Consider the following 21691-nt stretch of genomic DNA (forward strand, 5'->3'; position numbering starts at 1 on the left):
ACATACAACACCCAGTGCTCATCACAAGTGCCCTCCTTAATCCTGATCACCGATTTAACCCACCCCCTGCCCACCTCCCCTCTGACAACCCTCAGTTTGTTTTCCATAGTTAAGAGTCTGCTTTCTGGTTTATCTCTCTCATTCCCTCCCGCCTTATGTTCTTCTGTTTTGTTTCTTAAATTCCACATGTGAGTGAAACCATATGGTATTTCTCTCTCACTTATTTCGCTTAGCAGAACACTCCCTAGGTCCATTCACGTCATTGCAAATGGTAAGGTTTCATTCTTTTTTGGTGGCTTAGTATTCCATTTTATATATATACCACACCTGCTTTATCCACTCATCAGTCAATGGACATTTGGGCTCTTGCCATAATTTGGCTATTGTTGACAATGCTGCCATGAAGGCGGGGGTGCATGTACCCCTTCCAATCAGTATGTTCATATACACTGGATTCTTACACTAACATAGCTAGAGAAAATAAAATGCTATTAAGAGAGGCACAAAACGCACCTACAGTGCTATACTGTGTTTATCAAAAAATATTCACGGATAAAAAAAATCTGCAGCTCAAACCCGTGTCGTTCAAGGGTCAGCTGTGGTTTTTGTAAAAAAAAATTTTTAATGTTTATATATTTTTGAGAGAGAGAGAGCGCGCACGTGTGGAGGAGGGGCAGAGAGAGGGAGACAGAATCCAAAGCAGGCTCCAGTCTCTGAGCTGTCAGCACAGAGCCCGACGCGGGGCTCGAACTCATGAGCACTGAGATTGTGACCTGAGCCAAGGCCATCGTGACCAGAGCCCAGGCCGGATGCTTAACCGACTGAGCCACCCAGGTGCCCCAAGGGTCGACTGCAGTTCTGCATTTGTCTTTGTGATTATTGGATTGTCCTGCTTGTTTCCCTGTGTAGCCTGTAAGCTCCAGAAGGGTGGGTTTCTGCTCTACACCGTGTTGCCAGCCCTGCACAAAACAGACATCTGATAAAACCTAACACGTGCACGTAACCTTTGAGGGTAGGGAACAGACAGTCTTCATCTTTCGACATTTCAGTGCTCGCACACTGGATGGATTCATAAAACGTGTGTATGACTAAGAATGCAGAGTAAATAGAGAAACGTTCACTCGCCCCAAAATGCTGAAAGGCCTACCATCTGTTCAGGAACGTGTTACAGACTAAGATGAACTCACTGGCTTCAGACAACAGGACAGCGTGTGCCTCAGCTGTGTGCCCTCGGCTTAGATTTCAGCTACACTATCCTTCCACTTGCCCATTTCCTTCGTTGCTTTTTACTTTGGCATGGCTACCCCTAGGCCCCAAATTTGGCCTGTCTGTGTAAGCCCTAATTCCCGCCCCTACTGCCCTTCTCAAGGCATGTTAGTATCATTCTAGTGGCCTGATCTCGAGATTCCTTGCAATGCTGCCTGCCGGAGTGACCAGCCGGCCAAGCTGCCTTTCTAGAACTGGGGCGTGGCCACAGGAGGCTGGGAAGACCCCTTAGGTGTGAGTACCAGAGCCTCTGGGGCATCTGGTCAAGGCCATGTGCAGGCTGGGCAGTGTCGAGGGCTGGGTACACCTGCCTCGGTGGCACAGCTGGCCGGGCCAGACCTAGGCCCCTGGAAGGCACTTCGAAGCTCAAAGCAGCCCTCTGCCTGGCTTTTTAGACCCCTCAGCTTCACACTTGAGCCCCAGGAGTGATCTACAAGACAGCTGTGACCAAGGTCTGTCCACTCTCTCAGTGGTGCTTCAAATTCAACAGGCTCACCCTTGCATTTTGCTGCAGGGAGCAGAAAACCCCGGCTGTAGGCAAGCGTCCCCCATTTCTGTATTTATCCAGATCATCTTCCTGCCAGGCGGTCCCTCTCTCCTTACTTGATGAGTCATTTGGGCAATTCATCCCCGGGCCTTCCCCATCTCCCTCCCTCGGATGTCCCCTTAGCTTAACAGCAGCTCCCTCTGCAGGTCCTCTGGGAGCCGGGACTGGCAGCCTCTGGCACTGAGCGGCATTTGTCCCATCCAATTTTTAAGACGGCAGGTTACTATTGTGTCTTGCAGGCGGGGAAAGGCTCATCCATAGCCTGGGACCTCAGATCACACCTCAAATCCTGAGATTTCACGCACAGACCCGGCCATCAAGATAAATGACAGCATTGGCCACTTTGGGACATTCCGCTCGATCATTCCCAAGGTCAGGACAGTGTATAGGAGACAGAACATGATTAAGGAGTGCAAACCAGTTTCTCTACAGTTGTATCCCTCAGAAAACGTCCTGTCTTTCAGACCGACTCCCAGAGGTGCAGAGCTTAAGCGGATTCACTGAATCCCAGGATAGAAGTATAGGCTTTTCACTGGAACCCCAACCTCCAAACCACTTTGGTTGGCCGGTCATCACAACTACTCTCCATTGCCAGGTTGAAATATTTATTTGAAAAATTGAAAACACAGATGCAATGTATTATACAAAGAAAGGTCTTAATACCATAAGAAAAGTATTGTTGGAAGGGAACAAAAGCCAGTGGCTACCTGCCCTGGGAAGGTAGGCACTCATTGGAAAATGAAATTCATTTATAGGAACTATTCTAATGGAAAACTGGGGGAAAGGTTAAAAACAAGAAAAAACAAACCCATCCTATCCCTGCAAACCTAAATGTGAGAGTTTGTTATAAGTTATCACCAAGATTTATCTGAACCCCCTCGGTTTGTCCCTATGAGTAGTAATCAGCTTCGTTTAGGGCCTTCAAACCTGAGGTAGTTGAGGGTCACCTGAAAACCATGTCTGGAAATGACCTACTCTCAGAATCGGACCCCACGGCATCTAACCAATTGTTTCCCGTTGCTTTGGCTCCTGGGGGTGAGAGGCTGTGCCACCGCTCTGGGTCGCTGATCCTGCATTTGATCTGACCCTGGGAGACGAAGGGGACTTGAGCAACAGACAGCTGGCCCGGTTTGCTGTGGTGAAGGCTGGCAGGCCCGTGGTGGTGGTGTTCTATGTTATAGACAGGGTGGTCCCTGGAGGACCGAAGATGGCGACGGGCAAAGCCAATCTAGTTGAGAGGCCAATGCCAGGATCGAAGGCTTTCATTGGCAGGAAGGATTTCCAGAGACTTGCAAAGGCGGTAGAAGGTAGCAAGAACTTCTACCTGTTGTCAGAGACCAGGGTAAGTAGAGCCGGCAGATGCCTCCGGGCCACGGAGCCGGCAGAGAAGTGAGTATGTCCCAGGTGCAAGTTCAGAACCAGTTCCTCCTCAGGGAGGAGCCGAAGCAAACCAACCTGACTGAATGGACGACATGCATCGTGACCCCCGTGGTACCTGGTAAACCCTGGTGTTGACCTGGCAGCTCAAACACTTCCAAAAAAGGATATTCTGGACAATGTTTGGTTCTTCCAGCCATGGGTTAGGGACTCCCATTCAGGTGGGATCCTAGGGACCCTGCTGTAAGCAGCAGAATCAGCAAACAATCTAAATTACAGTCTAATTTAAACTCCTGACTCAGATATAAAAGAACCCCACAAAGGCAGGTCTTTTCTATTGTGTTCCTTATTATGTACACACAAACCCTTACTCTAGAGGTATTAGAGCACTGTATTACAAAATTAAATAACGGATACGGCTGTCTTTCAACCTCTCATCGGCCCTAAGCCATTTTCTTGCTCTGCCTCGCTGTGACCCATTTACGCTGACCCATGGGACTTCAGTCACTACCGATGCTCAGGTGACTAAAAGGCTGTGAGTTCATTTTTAGCCTTAGGATATGATTCCTGTTTTAATTGAGCATTTCACACCAAGTAGAGATACGCTCATTTTTAGAAAAGCCAAGGTAGGACAATTTGATTTTGGCTAGAGCATGGACCAGCTTCCAAGGTGAGCAATGACCAACAGAATTGTGCTGCATCTGGCTCGTGCGAGACGGGATTAGCCTGTGTTCCTGTTTAATTGCCTTCTGCACGGTTGGATTACTCGGGCTAAGTCCACAGTCCAAAAAGGTTTTAAAAGTTACCGTGGCTTCTTTTTAGAGGGAGTGTGATTCAGAGTCTTAGTGTGGTCCCACATTCTAGATTTTTTTGTCACCACTGGGAACCTAGAGCACAACAGTTTGGCCAAGACTCTGGGAAGTGAGGACTAGTCCTCTGTGGTAATGTTGACCCACTCTGAGAACGCACAACGGGGACGGGGATGCCGCACGCCATTCCTTCTGAGCCGCGGATGGAAAAACGCTGAGCACCAAGGGACTTTAAAGCGTAAGACCGCTCATCTTCTACCGCTGACCACCCCCCCTTAGCCCAATGTGGAGATAGCACGTCTGACTCTTGGAATCTGAGCTAATGGGAGAGTGCGTCTGGAGTGCCCTACTTAGGAAATGTACAGACAGGGAGGGGCGTGGTTAGGAAGGGGCGGGGTTGATTCACAGTGATCAAACAGGACTCTCACAACCTGTCAGGTAGCAACACTTCGAGACGTTCCTTTGGGACAGGTCCTGGGAAGTGCTTGTTGGCTTTCTACCTACGAGTTGCTACAGATAAGGAAGGAAGACGCTGTTTGTCCAAGATCGGAAGGTCACTTAAATGCGGGGGTCCATCTGGAGGTGGACAAGTGCTGTCAGGCTGCCCGCCTCTAGGAAGCCGTTACGTGCCTTCTGTCCTCATCCCGTCCGAGCAGCAAGGGCCCGGGATGTGTGGCTGGAAGGGCTCAGAGCCAGTGGTCCCCCTTTCTCGGTTTCCCTGACCCAGATGCTCTGAGGAAGCTGCTCGCTTCGGGGTCTAGACTGGTAACAGATTGGGAAGCTTGTTTCTGATACTTGAAGACTGATGACCTAGGGCAGCAACGCACGCCTTGCCATCGTCACACCTCAAATCCTGATTGCTCAAAGCGGCTTTCTGTAGGCTGCTGCTGCTCAACGGAGGTTAGTAATAAATATGAAAGGTACCAAACCAAGCACAGGGTTCTTTCCTGCCGGGAGCAAGTCTGCCTGATCTTCTGGGTCTATCGATTAGGTAGAACGTGGAACTATATAGCTTCTTCAGGTTCACAAGGATGCCAAAGCAGCCATTTGGAGAAAGGAACTGGAAACCCCTCATGCACTCCCCCTCAGGGTCCTGCCTGGGTCTGAAGGGAGGTGGCCCGGAAAATTCATTCTGGGGTCAGAAATGTGGCTTCTCTCACCGACACATTCAGGCATGTGATCAGGTTTTCCAGCCTGGTCGCGAAGAGTTCCCAAGAGCGGGGTCTCCCGAGACCTGGGCAGTGTGCACCCCTCCTCCCCTTCTTTCTTTACCCCTGGTCGCTCGTGAAGGTGGGCAGGGGCTCTCTCAGCCGGGCTCTCGCTTTAGGAGGAAAAGGCACTCGCTCTGCTTCAGCCTTTGGAGGAAAGCGTGGCCCTGCAGCGGTGCCCGCCCCCGGGGAGTGGCCTCGGCTGACCCATCCTCGCTCCGCAGGACACTCAGCATGGAGGCTGGCGTGGAGCACCAAGGTGGAGGCTAAGCAGCACCATTGCTGTTACCTGCTGTGGTTAGGGGCCCCCCCCCGATGGCGCAGAGCTCTGGGGGCGCTCCCTCTGGGAGAGTTGGCTCTACGAGTGAACACTGAAAGAAGAGAACCAAAAAAAACCCCAAAAAACCAAAAACAGCCCCCCCCCAAAGAAAACCCAACCAACCACCGTAAGAAGAAGTGGGAAGCCATGGAACTGCCAAGAGAGGGGAGAGCTGCCTTGGCGTGCTCAGCCAGGACGCTCCCGCCGTTCTGACGGCAGATTCGGGGCGGCATCCTGGTTTGGAGCCCACCAGCCCTCGGATGCTCCCAAGTTGGTGCAAATGATGGTAAAAGAAAAGGCTGAGAAGAAAACAGAGAAGAGAAGGCATAGATGGCCCCTTGCCAGGCTCTCCGGAACAGCAGGCCCCTCAGACAAGGATGCCGAGCATCGGGGGGGGGGGGGGTGTCAAACAGCAGGCAGGACTGGGAGGGAGGGCCTCTCCGCGGGGGCGGCCCTGGTCCCCCTCCTCTGTGGAAGGCCATTCGGGTCCCCGGCTCTGGACAACGGGAGCGGTGTGCGGTGTGGCTGCCGCTGGGACCCCCGGGGGCTTAGGCTGTGGCTGGGGAATAACACACAGAGACTGCAACAAGATTTACACTCAGACGTGTGGGGTGTCGGTGTGGCTCTATTCTTTTCCGGTGACCGCTTCGTGCAGTGCTGGTGGCGATGCTTCTGTTCCTGAAAGACAACGGTAATTTCTGTTTCATAGCGCGTCGCATGTGCACGCGTTCATGTACCCGACAGGAACGGCGACCAGCGTTAGGCTCTAAAATACCTCATGCTCACAGGCATCTATTCCCCAAGTTAGGTGCCCGACCATGAGTGGTACGCATCTGTGGTTGGTTCCCGCAGACAAGACGACGAGGGTTGGCAGTCCTGGTTGTGATCAAGTTGGCCGCGTTAGGCACGTGGGAGAGCAGTACATTCCAGGCGATAAAGCCTCTCTGGGCGGGTGGGCCTGACAGTACCCCCACTCCACTCCATTTCTAGCTCTTGACCCTGTCTATGGCGCGGCCACTGGTGCCCACTGCTGACCCTGGTCAGCGAGAGGCCTGTGATCCACTTGTCCTGCCTGCTGGCCGCCATTTTTTCATTCACTGTTCACCTCTGTGCAAGCCACACAGGAAACTGCTGGGCCGGAAACCAGGCTAACTGGGCCTGGAAGGGAACAGTGGTGAGTGGGTGATGAGCCCACTGGTCAAGGTTAAGGTCTTGACAGGTGACCCCCAAAGCTCTCGATTCGCCACAATTTATGGCAGTTCTGGGCTTGGAGGTTATCTACAACTGCAGAGAAAACACGCTCTGTGAGTCGTGAGGGGGAAGTCAGCGGCCTGAAGGGCGCCTCATTCGGTCACGTCTGAGGGGACGTGCACCCACCCCTCACCGTGCCCTCACCGGCCCTCAGAGAGGCCCACCTTCTTCCCAGCCCTCGGCAACACCGGCGAGCTCGTAGTGCTTTTTCCGAAGCTCTCCCAGTTTTTGACGCTCCTTCTGCAGTTCATTCTCCAGTTCCAGCACCCGGACCTGTGGGAAGAGTGGAATGTGCTCTTGAGCAGCAACCGGACAGTGGTCTCGTGTTAACTCAGTCCCTCTCCTCCATGTTCCGGGTCTCTTCTTCCTTTGGGTTATTCACCCCGTTTCCATAGTGTACCTGGTTCTCAATTTCATCCTCGGGTCTGTGGATTTCCCCACCCTCTGCCATCCACCAGTCTATCCCAGTGGCTCCTCTTGTTCCTCACTGGGGCCCTCTACTGGACCTGATGCCTTATAGCCCCAAAGCCTGTTGGGAGTAGGGCTCATAACGTGCTCCTCTGAAATCTCTATCTGAAAGCATCTCCAACGTGTAGCCCATCCGTGTGGCATGTTCCAACCAAATCCCCCTTCTCTTTCAATCCCGCTTTCCTGGAAATCCAGGCAAGAGCCAGCTCTGATGGCTCTGGTATCTCTGAAGGGCTGGTCCAACTTAGGGTTATCATTATACAGGAAAAAGCACAATCTTCCCAAGGAAAATGCTGGTCCCTGGCTATCCCTACCCCTCATTAATTCTAGTTATTTTATTAATTTACTTATTAATTCAAGAAACATTTGCTGAGCTGAGCACCCATCATGTACCCCGGGGCTCTGCGGCAGGTGCTGGAGACACAGTGGTGCATGGACAGACTAGGTCTCTGCTTACCCTGCAGGGCAAAGACACAAACTCATGAACAAGAATAGGTCAGACCCATAGTGAAAGTGACACAGGGTCATGTGATAAGGGCAAAGGGTGCTCAGCAGAGGCTACTCAGGGAGGAAGGAGGTTGGGAGAGGGAGAGGGCCATGGGAGATGGGTGGAAAAACAGCCCAGGGCCCCGGGCTGGGGTCAGGAATTTGGGTATTAACTCAAGTGTGAAAGGAAAGCCATTGGAAGATTTTAAGCAAGGGACATAAAGTGATGTTATTTACGCTTTTAAAATATGTAAAATTGGGGCACCTGGGCGGCTCAAGTCAGTTAAGCGTCTGACTTTTGATTTCAGCTCAGGTCATGATCTCACAGTTCGTGAGTTCAAGCCCTATGTTGGGCTCTGCACTGACAGTGTGGAGCCTGCTTGGGATTCTCTCTCTCCAGCTCTCTCTGCCCCCCCACTCCCACCCTGCTCACATGTGTGTGTGCTCGCTCTCTCTCTCTCTCTCTCTCTCAAAATAACTAAACTTAAAATAAAGAAAGAAAGAAAGAAAGAAAGAAAATAAAATATGCGGAACCTGAACAAACTGTAGGGGGCAAGAGTGGAAGCAATGAAGCCCGGTTAGGTGGTTCCTTTTTTTCTTTTCAAATTTTTGATTATGCAAAATGGAGAACATATACAGAGAAATGGAGATGATATGGCGAACTCCATCGTGTGCCTTCACCAAGTTCTGCCAACTGTCAACCCAGGGCTGGACCTGTCTCAGCAACACCCTTTCCTATTCTCCACCCCAACTGCCCCACCTCCCTGGCCCCTCCACAAAACTACTTGGAAACAAACACTTGCATAAGTTACAGTTAAGTTGCTTTTGCAGTAGTTCAGGAGAGAACCAGTGGTGGCTTAGGCTGGGTTAGGGAAACGGAGAAAAGGGGGAAGGTTCAGGCCAGGAGAGTCACAGTTGACAGGACCTGCTGGGGGACTGGATGTAGAAGGAAGAGGGAGAAGAGAGGACCCAAGGATGCCTCCTAGGTCTCCGCCATCCAGGTCTGGGAGGGGTTCCAGTTACTGAGATGGAGAAAACAGGGGAGGGACAGATCTGAGTGGGAAGGAAACCAGTAGCCCTGGTTTGGACCGATTCAATTAGAGATGTATTTGGCATCACGTGGAGGGATCAAGTAGGCAGTTGGACAAACACAGAGCTCAAGGAGAAGATTGAGGCCAGGGAGAAGGCTCTCATACTCATCAGCATACAGATGGGATCTGCAGTCAAGCGGGGCTGGATGAGACCAGTAAGCAAGACAGTGTAGACAGTGTAGACTCAAGCCTGACCTCGGGTCTTCCAGTATTTGGCCATATGACTTTTTCTAAAAGATGTCGAGAGACACATACAGAGCCTTTAACGGTCTTCAACCTGGACTTTACTCCAAGACTGGGACCAGTAATTCTTTTTTTTTTTTTTTTTTTTTTAAGGAGAGAGAGGCAGAGTATGAGCAGGGGTGGGGCGCAGAGAGAGGGAGACACAGAATCTGAAGCAGGCTCCACGCTCTGAGCTGTCAGCACAGAGCCCAGTGTGGGACTCAAACTCACGAGCTGTGAGATCGTGACCTGAACGAAAGTTGGATGCTTAACCGACTGAACCACCCAGGCACCCCTGGGACCAGTCATTCTAAAACAAGGATGTCAGGGTTTTTTTCAGGGTCCCATGGATTCCTATTCCTTTGCATGCCATAACTTTACTGAACAATCGGGGATAATGGCATTGTCTTTTGATGGGTTCTCGGTGAATTGATTTTTCTTTTTTAAACCAGAGGTCATACACAAATAATTCATAGCAGAAGTTTAAAAAAAAAATAACTGCTGAAAAACAAAAAAAGCAGAAATGGACAAACTAGTGGCTGTCAGAGGGGAAGCGGGCGGAGGGATGGGTGCAGCAGGGAAACGGTATTAAGAGGTACGGGATTCCAGTTATGAGAAAAATAAGTCATAGGCATAGGGAATATAGTCAATAATATTGTCATTAACAAAATATTGTCATGATGTTGCATGGTGACAGATGGGGACCATACATGGAATTGTCGCTACATGTATGCCTGAAACTAATGTACCGTTAGATGTCAACTACAATGAAAAAATTGTCAATCACAAGACATTAAATGCTCGTTGATGTCGGCTAGGAAATCCCTGATGGTAACGTTGAGAGGGGCATTAGTGAGCAAGAGTTAAGATTCTGATCTTAACCCATCATCTGCCGCCGCCTCCACTGTCCCTTCCAGCATCATTGGCATTCATTCCTGGGCGACTGTCCGTCCGTGTTTGTTTCCTCCCCAAGACTCTCCCCCACTGGCTTCTCTCCATGGGGACAAGATTTGGGGGTGACGTCACTGGCAACAGAACAGTGCACTCAGAAGCGGGGATCGTACCTGGGAATCCATCTCCTGGCGTTTGATCTGGGTCAGTGTCATGCTAGAGAAGTCCATGTTGTCTGCAAGGATAAGAGAGAAGGTCTTGTCAGAGAATGCCCATGGCTGACTCTCGCCCGAGAGGCGGCCAATGTCAGCGCTCTGCTAAAAGGCTTGGTTTGCTAGTTCCCACCACACACTTGAAAGTCACTGATGGATGGACGGGACAGAAGTGCCGTGAAAGGGTAACGAGGCTCAGAACCTCCCCACCCCTCCCCTCACCCCCCGGGACAGCCAGGCCTGGAGACTCATGTCTTTGAATCCAGAGAAATTACTAAATGGAAAATCCACCTTAAGGTCTGTTGCCATGGAGATACAAATAGCATGCTTATGCGGTGTCCCATCTTACGAGAATATAAGTATGCGTGGAGAACGATGAACAATACAGAATTTGGAAACAGAATTGTGGGACGTTGGGGTCATGAAAAAGAACATAAAAATAGCTGAACCAGACAGGTAAGGAAAGCATTGCTTCTGGAAGGCTACCTGTCTCCTCGATCTGTGATTTGCCAGAAATGGTCGAAGCCACAACAGTGGCGGTGGCCTGGTTTACTCCCCGAGAGGCCTGCTGCAGCTGGGCCAGGTTTGGGCTGTCCTTATCAGCTTTCACCTGCCAGGACCAAGCGGATTGAGGTTCACACAACGTGGCGACGACTGAATCAAATAGTCGGTCCGACAGTGCTTGACAAACATGGTATCCGCTGTGGTCCCCAATCGACTTCTTAAAAATCGCTGTCTCTGGGGTCACCTCCCCGGCATATTTGGTGGCCTCAGACTCTAGCTTTCCTAGTTATGGAAACTAATTTGGGGTGATGGTAAGTAAGGACGATAAGAACACTCCCCGGGGTACTACAGAACTCACAGACAGATTTTGGTAAAAAGCTTTGTATCACGTTTAGATGGGGCAGTGGTTCAAATGCAGAGACTCTTAAGGAGAGGCAGACATCGGTAGTGGAACCTCAGAGCCGGGCCAGGTAACCAGCCCACTGTGCTGACATATTCCTTATCTAAGAGCTCCTTGAATGCCGAGACTGTCGATCAGAGGTCGGCATGGCTGGGACCCTCAAAGGCCACTACTAACAAAAGTGATGAAAGCCAAGAAGAGAAGCCCATGTGACAAGCTGGGCAGAGGGGCTCCTTGATGACAGATGGCAGGCTCTCAGAGGAGGGTAGTTTGGGACCCTTGAGAGGCAGAATTTTAATGTGGGACCCAACCTACGTGGACCCTGGATAATTCCTCTGTTCTTGGGGCAGGCTCCATCATCCGAGTGTCTCTAATCTAGCCGGCCCTTACAGAGCCCCGGGGCGTCGTGTGCGGCTCCTACCTTAGACGCAGCCACAAGCTGGGCTGTGCTAGCAGCAATTTCATGCGAACACACCATCAGTTCCTCAAATTTCCCTCTGCCTTGTACCACCAGATCGGCTGCGTCCCTGGGAGTCAGGAAGGGACAAGATAGATTATGTCACTGACGGCTGCAACCCCTTATAATCCCACCTCCAGACCTCGCCTATCACCCTGGCTTTTTCAGAGAACACAGACTGCCTGCCCCACTCCTGCACTGCCAAGGAGATCCATGTTTCTTTTTAAACTTCTAGTCCTGTTGGGGCTCCGTCGGTTAAGCGTCTGACTTCGGCTCAGGTCCTGATCTCATGGCTCATGAGTTTGAGCCCCGCACTGGGCTCTGTGCTGACATCTCAGAGCCTGGAGCCTGTTTTGGATTCTGTGTCTCCTTCTCTCTCTGCCCCCCCCACCCCCTACTCTGCCTTTCTCTCTCTCTCTCTCTCTCAAAAATAAACACTAAAAAAAAAAAAAAAAAAAAAGTTTAATACTGTTGTCTTCCCTATCAACAGTTCCTACGGGGCAGATATTTTCCCTCGGCTATTCTCTGCGATGGGTCACTGGAATGGGGGTGGGGTTGAGGAGCCTTGGGAGCAACAGACACTTACACCATGACAGTGGCTCCCCAGCCCACAGCTTTGGACGCTGAAATGAGTCCTTCCGTCCATCGAGAATTCTTGGCATAAAACTCTTTAGGCGATGCTGTTCCCTAAGGAAATGAAAAATAAGAATGGCTAGCTTTTATTGAGTGCCTACTGTGTGCCCGGTGCTTAGATACCTACAAATATCTATCTATATCTATATCTATATATCTATCTATCTGTGTGTATACATACACACACACACACACACACACATATATTACCCCATAGAGACCTCATAGTAACCGCAAGAGGTAAGCATTAATCATCCCATTTTACAGATGACAAAACTAAGATTCAGAAAGGCAATAATACTTTTCAAGTTGATGCAGGAAATAAGTGGAAGTAAATCCCAGGCTTTTCTGACTCCAAAGCCCCTAGGATTTCTATTATATCACAACATTTCTACATTGTATATATAAGAGTATATATAAACATATACATATATATGTATATAGGCATCTGCATAGATGAACAACGTGATTGGAGTCCAACCACTTACCATGATTTGCCAAGAGACTACACAGTGAATAATTTAAGCAAATAATTTCTGCTTGGAATTTTAAAATGCTTCCGTGCTTTGGAAGTGTCTTCCATTTCCAAATTCCAAGACGATAATCTTAGAATCTCCAAGCTCTCCTTACTCAGTCCCCGTCTCTATTTTCGGGGGGCAGAAACCATCCCCTCCCAGACTGGTAAGAAGCACCACCATCAAAGCAGATATGGCTTCGTTCTTTAAAGGATAGTTTTCAGGGGGCGCCTGGGTGGTGCAGTCGGTCAGGTGTCTGAATCTTGGTTTCGGCTCAGGTCGTGACCTCACGGTTCATGGGATCGAGCCCAGCATCGGGCTCTGTGCTGACAGTGCGGAGCCTGTTTGGGATCCTCTTTCTGCCCCTCTCTCCCACTCTCTCTCTCTCTCTCTCTAAGTAAATAAATAAACATTAAAAAAATAAAGGATAGTTTTCGGGCTCAGGAATCCCTCCCTGGACCTCTGTCTCCTGAGCTGCACTGCACGCAGGTGTGAGAAGGAAACACGGCAGTAGGAATGCCCGCAGAGGACTGAGAAAGCCAAGCGATGATGCTGACCAGAAACTGGGATAGAGTCTGTGTGCGAGGAGTGGATTCCACCGTCAGAAACAGACATGGCCCCACCCGCTATGAAAGGTCAGCACCAGGCTGGCTCTTCTCATTTGCCCACTTTTCAAAAGCCCTCCCCTCCTCCTCCAAGGGCCCAGGCTTGCAATGCACGCGGGGTTTCCAGAGCAGGATCTGGTGATGGCGCCTGGGTTAACGAGCCTGCAGCTGGAGGCTGGGGCCGACTGCTCCCTGGGGACCTGGCAGCGCCCCAGATTCCCATGGCATCTGTGCTCGGCCCGGGGAAAGGGAACCACGCCCTCAGATGGACACATGGGACAAGATGGCAGCAGCCGTGGATTTGACTGAAGGTGGATGAGTGTATGGAGTGGACAGAGCCTCCCAGTGAACTGGGAGTCTGTGAATGATGTCTGGTCCCCCCATCCAGGGGCCCTCAGCCACGCTTACCCGGCCACTCTCCACTATCTCTCTCTGGAGGTCCTTAGAGGCCACAATCAGGACCTGGATGGCTTGCATTAGGCTTGTACAGGAACCAAGGATCCTAGGGGGGAAAAAAAAAGGTCAGGGACACAGAACAGAGACCAAGAGCTATGAAACAGACGTTTTTCTTTTTCATGCCTAAACACAGGCAAACTTGGGATGGGAAAGGGGGTGGGGAATACGGTGGCGGGGGTGGGGGCGGGAGGAGGGGGGTTGGGGGTGCGGTGAAGCCTTGGAGGAAAGGTACGTGAGTGAGGAGACTTGACCGCAGACAGTTATGTGATGATTCTCGGGGTTTCTTTTCCCCTAAAATGCAACAGCAATTTTATTAAGAATACCGTTATCGACAATTATACAGACTCAGCCAATGCCTGTGGCTGCTAATGTCCTATTGTAATTAATATAATCCAATGCAGGAGAGACTGATCCTGACCACACTGTGTAGACTGACCTTTCGTTCACCTCCAATTTGACTCCTGTGTCCCCAGCTCGGGATTTGCTGAGCATCTCCTGTTGAAAACAAGCAGGGTATCTCAATACATCATGGGTACGGAGCACTCACTGGCATCCTGAAGCACCTTGTGTCCAACACCCCGTGGTAGCTGAGAAACCCAAATCCAGAAACGCCCATCCACGTCCTGGCGGGTTGGGAAAAGAGCCCAGACCTCCGATCTAGTCAGCGAGAAGCAGCCCCAGCAGGCTGGCTCTCCTGTCCGTTGGGTGTCCGTCTTGACTTTCTGGCACCCAGGCCGACGTGCACAGAACTCTGAGATATTGCACCTGCCAGAGGGGGCAGCGGCTAGGGGCAAACCAAGGTGGGCAGCCTGCAGCCTTCCACCAAAGGAACAATATGTGACCCTTCCAATGGTGCCCACTCAGCTTTTCCCCGACACAATCGGAGCTGTTGGTGCGCGCCTGGCACGAAGATAAATGTGCATTATCTCATTTAACTCTTCCAACGCCCCTCTGAGGCAAGCACTATTATCACTGCCATCATCTAGAAACGGAATCTGAGCGAGGCTAATGGAACAACCCGTCACAAGTCACACGACGAACAAGCGGTCCAGCTGGAACCGTAACGCAGGATGGCCTCACACCGAAGGAGGTGAGGACCTTCTCCTTTTCTATGCCTCAGGGAGCCTGGGGAGTTTGGGTTGGGGTTGGTCTTACAGGGGCCATCTGTGGCCTGGATGGACAACTGAGACGTGTCCCATGGGCAATGTCACACCCGAGGAAGCTGCAAGGGCCTGGCTTTAGGAGACGGGCAGACGCTTCCATACCTCTATCCTGGCCGTGGCAGTTTCAATGGCAGCTGACGTGGCAGCCATCTCCTTGTCCACCAGGTCCCCCAGCTCCTCCTGCTTGATGTCCAGGCCTCTGGGCAGGAGCTCCTGCGAACGGCAGCACAGAGGCTGAAACGACCCTTTGACTTCCTCTCCATCCCTCCCCGACAGACCCATAGTCCTCGCGTGGTGGCAGAAGGTAGGAGAGGAAGGTCCCACTACGCAACACGCTTGTAGAACCCGTGGAGGCCTCATCTAGAACTCGCTACTGCGTAAACCCTCACGCTCCACATCCCCCTTTCACTGAAACCGCCCCCCCCCCACTCCTTCCAGAAAGCCACCCTGCCTAACCCCACAAGCCCATTCAGTTGCGGCTGCTTGGACCCTGACCCCACAGCTGCACAGTGTTGATTGCATTTGAGGCTTGGGAGGTATGTCAAAAACCTCTTCAAATGTGGGTGATGCCTTCCAACCAACACTCTGCCTCTTATTTAACTCTGTGTCTACAGCAATCATGAGGCAGTGACTCGTCCTGTTCTACGGATGGGAAGCCAAGGCTCAGAGAGGTCTTGACCACAGTCACACTGCTAATGAATGGCAGAGCAGGGATCTGAACTCAGGTCTGATGGCAAAGTCTGTGAATTCTGCAAATATTATGTGTTATGCCTCCAAGAGTATAAAACAGGTATGAATGGTTTAAAGAATAAGAAACGGGGTGCCTGGATGGCTCAGGTGGTTAAACGTCCAACTTTGGCTCAGGTCATGATCTCGTGGTTCGTGGGTTCGAGCCCCGTGTCAGGCACTGTGCTGACAGCTCAGAGCCTGAAGCCTGCTTCAGGTTCTGGGTCTCCCTCTCTCTCTCTGCCCCTCGTCCACTCATGCTCTCTCTCTCTCTGTCTCTCTCTGTCTCTCTCAAAAATAAATAAACATAAAAAAAAAAAAAAGAATAAGAACAATGACCCATGTATCTACCACCCGACCTAAGGAATAGCTTAAGAAACATCAGTATCTTTGAAATTTCCTTTGTATCCTGTTCTAATTCCATTTCCTGACATCCCTATTCCCTACCTTAAGATAAACACAGAATTCAGGAGAATGCTTTATCATATCCTTTTATTATTATTTTTTTTAATGCTTATTTATTTTTGAGAGAGAGACAGAGTGCAAGCGGGGAGGGACAGAGAGATGGGAGACACGAAATCTGAAGCAGGTTCCAGGCTCTGAGCTGTCAGCTCAGAGCCCGATGCAGGGCTCAAACTCACAAACCATGAGATCATGACCTGAGCCGAAACTGGATGCTCAACTGACTGAGCTACCCAGGCGTCCCTGTCATGTCTTTTTTTTAAAGCTCCATAAGAATGTATCCTTAAAGAGTATAATGTTAAGTATGCATATATTGGTCTTTATTTAAAAGGAATCCTACCGTATGTATTTTGCTTGTTTGTTCGGCATTGTGTGTGAGATTTGTTCTATAATGTAGGAATTATTATTTTTTTAAGTTTATTTATTTTGAGAGAGAGAGAGAGAGAGAGACAGAGAGAGAGAAAGACAGAGAGACAGAGCAAGTGGGGGAGGGGAAGAGAGAAGGAAAGAGGGAGAATCCAAAGCAGGCTCTGTGCTGTCGGCACAGAGCCTGACATGGGGCTCAACCTAATGAAACTGTGAGATTGTGACCTGAGCCAAAACCAGGAGTCAAGATGCTTAGCCGACTGAGCCACCCAGCTGACCCTGTAATGTAGTCATTCTATCCCTAGGCAAATGCACTAGAGAAACTCTTACATTAGGAGATATTTACACAAGTGACCATATGGCACATTTGTGACAGCCTCAAACCGGAAAGAATCCAAATGTTCATCAGCCATAGACATCTAGCTATGTGACAGATAGATAAATAAATATAAACAGATATGTAATAGATATGTAATTTGAGCTATAGTCACACGACAGAATATTACAGAGCAGTGAAAATGAATGTATCTGTACGGATGAACCTCACACACAGAATGCTGGAAAAAGCAGGTGTAGGAGAAAAGTCTGTAACACTTAGAACTAAAAATGTTACTTGGGGGAGAAAAGGACATAGTCTTTCTATTGTCTTCATCTGGAACCCTGACTAATCATTCTACCTATAACTTCTGTACTCTAGTTTATAAAATCTGTGCCACATTCTATATAATTCCTTCAGTTCTATCATCCAGCCCACTAATTCTTTCTCTAGCCTTGTTTAACCTGCTGTTGAATCTGTATACTGAGTTCTGACTTTCAATGATTATATTTTTCATTTCTAGAAGTCCCATGGTTGTTTATCAAATATATCTGGTCATTTTTGAAAATGTCTTATTCCTTTGCCACGCTTTTACTGCCTTTTAAAAAGTACTTGGAGTCGCCTCAGTCGGTCAAGTGTCTGACTTCGGCTCAGGTCATAATCTCACGCTGTCAGCTCAGAGCCCGCTTGGGATTCTCTCTCCCTCTCTCTCTGCCCCTCTCCTGCTCATGCTCTCTCTCTCTCAAAACTAAATAAACTTAAAAAAGAAAATGTTCTGGAACACGTCAAACACACTCATGGTGAATTGATGTGCGTTGGGACTCTGTGAAAGTTCTTTGGGATTTAGGTTCAAAGTATATTCCTTCAGAGACCGTTTGGATCTGCTTCCACCAGGTACTTGGGCTCCTAAAAACCTGACTACTTTGCATTTAGTTTTCTTTCTTTTTTTTTAAATTAAAAAAATTAAAAACAAATTTTTTTAAATTTATTTTTGAGAGACAGAGCATGAACGGGGAGGGGCAGAGAGAGCGGGAGACACAGAAGCCAAAGCAGGCTCCAGCCTCAAACTCACAAACTGCGAGATCATGACCCGAGATGAAGTCAGACACGTAACCGACGTGTAACAGGCACCCTACATTTGATTTTCTGTTTGGGTTTTTTCAGGTCACACAGGTAGTAGGAGATTTGGACCCTGAAACCATAGAAAGGTGGCTTGTAGTTAGAAATTCCCTAGGCAGCCGTGTTTCCTTCTACCCCTACAACTGAGGTTGAGACAAGATCTCTCCAACAGAGTAGGCTTTCCCCCCCACTTATTTGGGGTGTGACCTTTTGGAGTTCTGCTTTGGGGAGGAAGTCTCTGCATTCCAAACTTTTACCCTACTCGGGCTTACGTTTTGTTTTTCAGTCTCCTCTGTATGTGTGGCCCATTAAAATCCAAGCTCTAGGTCAAGAGATGGACAAACACCAGTTCCTGCGTCCTCTTGGTTTCTGATTCTGAGAATTTCCTTAGTTTTCGGCCAGTTCAGATTCAATTAACATCCCCACCCCCCCCCCATTTTATTTAGCTTTTTCCATGTCTTGTGCTGGGAAGAGCTTCTAAATATTTGGTCAGTCTTACTGCCAGAAAGGAAACCTGCCCAGGATCTTGCTCTCACACTTTGCTTTTTTAAATTAACTCGATTCTTATTTCCTCACCTCACGGTGTCCTACAGGCTTTTGTGTGTGTATACTGACACTGAGTTCTGCGCAGCACGGGAGAAGATGCTCTGTCTCCAGCAAAAGGCAGACGGTGGCAATGCTCTTGGCCACCATCAGGAATTTAATAATACTAAAATACCACCAGGATCATGTCATTCTATTGAAAGAAGGGTTAGCAATTCACCGTTATCCAGTCTTCCTTCATCTACCTCGTCGTCCCACTTCTCCCCAGTATGAACCTTCCTCTCTATCCGATCTTTGTAACTGCTTTGCTCTCTCCATGTGCATATTCAATTAGTTAAACATTCACTGGGTGTAAACCACCTGCCAGATATCATACCAGGGACCAAGGGACAATGGAAAAAGGCTACGGGCTCTACCTTTGAAGACTCATGGGGGAAAGAGACAGGCAGGCAGGTACCCTGTGGCACTAGCCACCAACACTGTAAGGTGAAGGCAGAAAAGGGGGAGAGGGACCCAGAAAAATGAATAAGGGCCAGACTGTGACAGTCCTTGCATGTCACATTACGTGATTTGATTTTTGTCATCCAACGATCTTTGTTTTTGGAAGAGATCAGAGGGAAAAGAGACCAGAGGCAGAAAAACTAACCAGAAGCCTGTTTTAAGAGTTTGGATGAGGGATGACGAAAATCTGAACTCTGGCCCTGATCTCTTCCCTCCCTGGAATTGATATCATGACACATTTTTGGAATTAAGTAAATGTGGCCTTGTACTGAACTCTTAAAACAGACTTGATTACTGCTCTTGTCCCACTGTATCAAAATGGATGATTTCCTTATTTTTCTTTCCCAGAGAGACGATGGCTTGTCTCCGTACAACTACATCTACCACAATTCCCACTACACATGACATGCTCACTACATCTTTATTAAATCAATAAATATCCTGCTATCTCCATGTTAGGTGTTACCTGCCCAACCAGATACAAATCCTTGAAAACAGAGAAACTATGCTTATTCTTTTTTGATATTGTTTAGCATAGCGATGAACACACAGTAGGTTCTCAACTCATAGGCGATGAATGAAATATGACTGGAAAATTGGGCAGAGGGTCAGATTTTTCAGTGTCAGCTCTCTCTCTTCCTTCCTTCCTTCCTTCCTTCCTTCCTTCCTTCCTTCCTTCCTTCCTTCCTTCCTTCCTTCTTCATTGTTTATTTTGGAGAGACAGAGCACAAGTCGGGGAGTGGGCAGAGAGAGAGGGAGACAGAGAATCCGAAGCAGGCTCCAGGCTCCGAGCTGTCAGCACAGAGTCTGACACGGAGCCCAAACTCACAAACTGTGAGGTCATGACCTGAGCTGAAGACAGACGCTTAACCGACTGAGCCACCCAGGTGCCCCAACTCTCACTTTCTGGAGTCAAGTGGGAAGCCAGGAAGAACTGGCTTCGGACATCACTGACTCCCTGGCCCGTCACCGGCACTCACCCAAGAACCATCGCAACTCCCCCCGGTTGAGACACTGGTCCTACCTCGCCAATGGCGGACATCTTACTGAGGCAGCTCTTCATGGCTGTGCTGTCATTCTCAAGCATTCCTTCTTCCCCCAGGAAGGCCAGATAGGTGAGGGTTTCCTTGCCAAACTGTTTGCAGGCCTCGGTCAGTGCTGGAGACGTAAGACAACCAAAACTTTTGAGTCCTCCGCTCCCCCTGCTTATAAGACTGGCCCCCCCAGCCCCAGTACTCACAGTCAGCAGGCTCCGGTGGGGCTCGAAGGCAGGTGGTGCTAACATTAGCCATGGTGTCACTGGTCAGGTGGGCCAGGAGGGTTACCGAGCGGAGAAGCTCACTGATATCTGCCAGGAGTGTAAAGGAGGTTTCTCAGCACTGTTCACGAGCCGTTACCGCCCTACCTCCTTCCCTGCTTGACAAGTTATATGCACCCCTTTCTTGGAGCATAGGGCCTGGTTGTTATTTCCGCAGGCAAGCGTTTCTGAACTCTGCCCAGCCGTCACTAGCAACAGACCCCATCCTTTGCCTTTCTTACCTTCCGGGCAGGCCAGATACTGGCTCCAGCTTTTTTCCAGTTGCTCAATGCAGCTGGAAACAGACTTGACCTTGGAAAGAAGGTGATCTGTGAGAGGGGAGACAGGGCAGAGTCAGAGCCACTGGTGTTGGAGTCACTTTCTCCCCGTGAGGTCAAGCCACCCAGTGGATGAGACTGCCTAGCAAGTGGCCTCAGCCCTGCGGGGGGTTCCCTAAGATGGGGGGTGGGGCGGAGATGGTTGACTCTGCAGGTACACGACTCTCTTAATGCAGCTTCAAAAGCTGTTCTTCTGAGCCCATCTGGTCCCTGAGCCAAGAACCAGGGCAACCACGGCAGCAGCCGAGAATCAGCCTCTCACTTCTCATTACTGCCGCCGAATCAAATCCAGGCCTTCCTGTTAAGTCTTTCAAGGCCCTCGGACTCTCATCACTCTCGAGCCCAGACCCCTGGCTCCGTGAGGCGAATCTAGGCTCATGCTGTGCACGCAACACAGCCGTCCCCACTCTGTGCCTCTGTGCCCTGGTCCACAGAGACCGTGTCCCATAGGAGTTAATATGTGGGCACTCAGGTCACACTGCATCGGTGTGGCTCCCGGCCCCACCACCACTGGCTATGCTCTCAGGCCGTCCATGCCAGCTTCCTCATCTGAAGACGGAGTAACGGCACCACCTCACGGCGCCATCGTGAGGATTCGCTGGGCCGAGGTATGTGAAGCGCTTACAATGCCCATGTTTCTGCCCCTCCACTGGCTCAAGTCTGTCCTCTTCTGTCAAACCCCCGACTCATGAAGTCTCTTCTCAGAGCCTGCCCATGGCTGCCCCATTTCCTGGCATTTCCCCGGTTGGCGGGGTACTGTGTGCTCCTTCATTCGGGGCTGCCGTAATGGAAGCCATTACAGATGGCTTCCCTGGCGAATAAGATAGGACAGTCCTGGCTGTACACGTCACCGAATGGAGACGTTTCTATTCGATAATGAAAATCAACTATCAGCTGTTCCCTTCCATCCGCCTTTGTTCTCAGTGGGTCCTCTCGTTACTTCGCCAGCAACTACACATGACGTCACCAATGTCCTGGGCCTGGATGTTCTGCTACCTACTGTGCATGAAGGCCCTCCTCTCCTTTTTACATCTTTTTTTTTTTATGTTTATTTTTGGGGGGGGGGGCGGTGGATACAAAGCGGGCTCTGTGCTGACAGCAGAGAACCTGATGTGGGGCTCGAACTCACAAACCGTGAGATCA

At 49.9% G+C, this 21691-nt stretch overlaps 1 protein-coding gene across 2 annotated transcripts in view; it reads right to left on the minus strand.

Annotated features, from left to right (window-relative positions):
* Window positions 1–2401: 2401 nt before the first annotated feature.
* HIP1 (huntingtin interacting protein 1) overlaps window positions 2402–21691 on the minus strand; it is a 122984-nt gene continuing 103694 nt past the window's right edge. For both annotated transcript variants that reach the window (XM_030301467.2, XM_030301469.1), the window contains exons 20-31: window positions 20453–20539; window positions 20154–20261; window positions 19938–20071; window positions 14983–15093; window positions 14154–14212; window positions 13670–13763; window positions 12095–12195; window positions 11473–11578; window positions 10634–10757; window positions 10109–10170; window positions 6942–7050; window positions 2402–6204 (exon numbers count right to left, since the gene is read on the minus strand). In XM_030301467.2, the coding sequence (XP_030157327.1) occupies window positions 6152–6204; window positions 6942–7050; window positions 10109–10170; window positions 10634–10757; window positions 11473–11578; window positions 12095–12195; window positions 13670–13763; window positions 14154–14212; window positions 14983–15093; window positions 19938–20071; window positions 20154–20261; window positions 20453–20539 (1148 nt within the window). In that variant the 3' untranslated portion in view covers window positions 2402–6151. The remainder of the gene's footprint in view (window positions 6205–6941; window positions 7051–10108; window positions 10171–10633; window positions 10758–11472; window positions 11579–12094; window positions 12196–13669; window positions 13764–14153; window positions 14213–14982; window positions 15094–19937; window positions 20072–20153; window positions 20262–20452; window positions 20540–21691) is intronic.

The sequence above is a fragment of the Lynx canadensis genome, chromosome E3 (genome assembly GCF_007474595.2).
Source record: "Lynx canadensis isolate LIC74 chromosome E3, mLynCan4.pri.v2, whole genome shotgun sequence".
NCBI classification, from domain to species: domain Eukaryota; kingdom Metazoa; phylum Chordata; class Mammalia; order Carnivora; family Felidae; genus Lynx; species Lynx canadensis.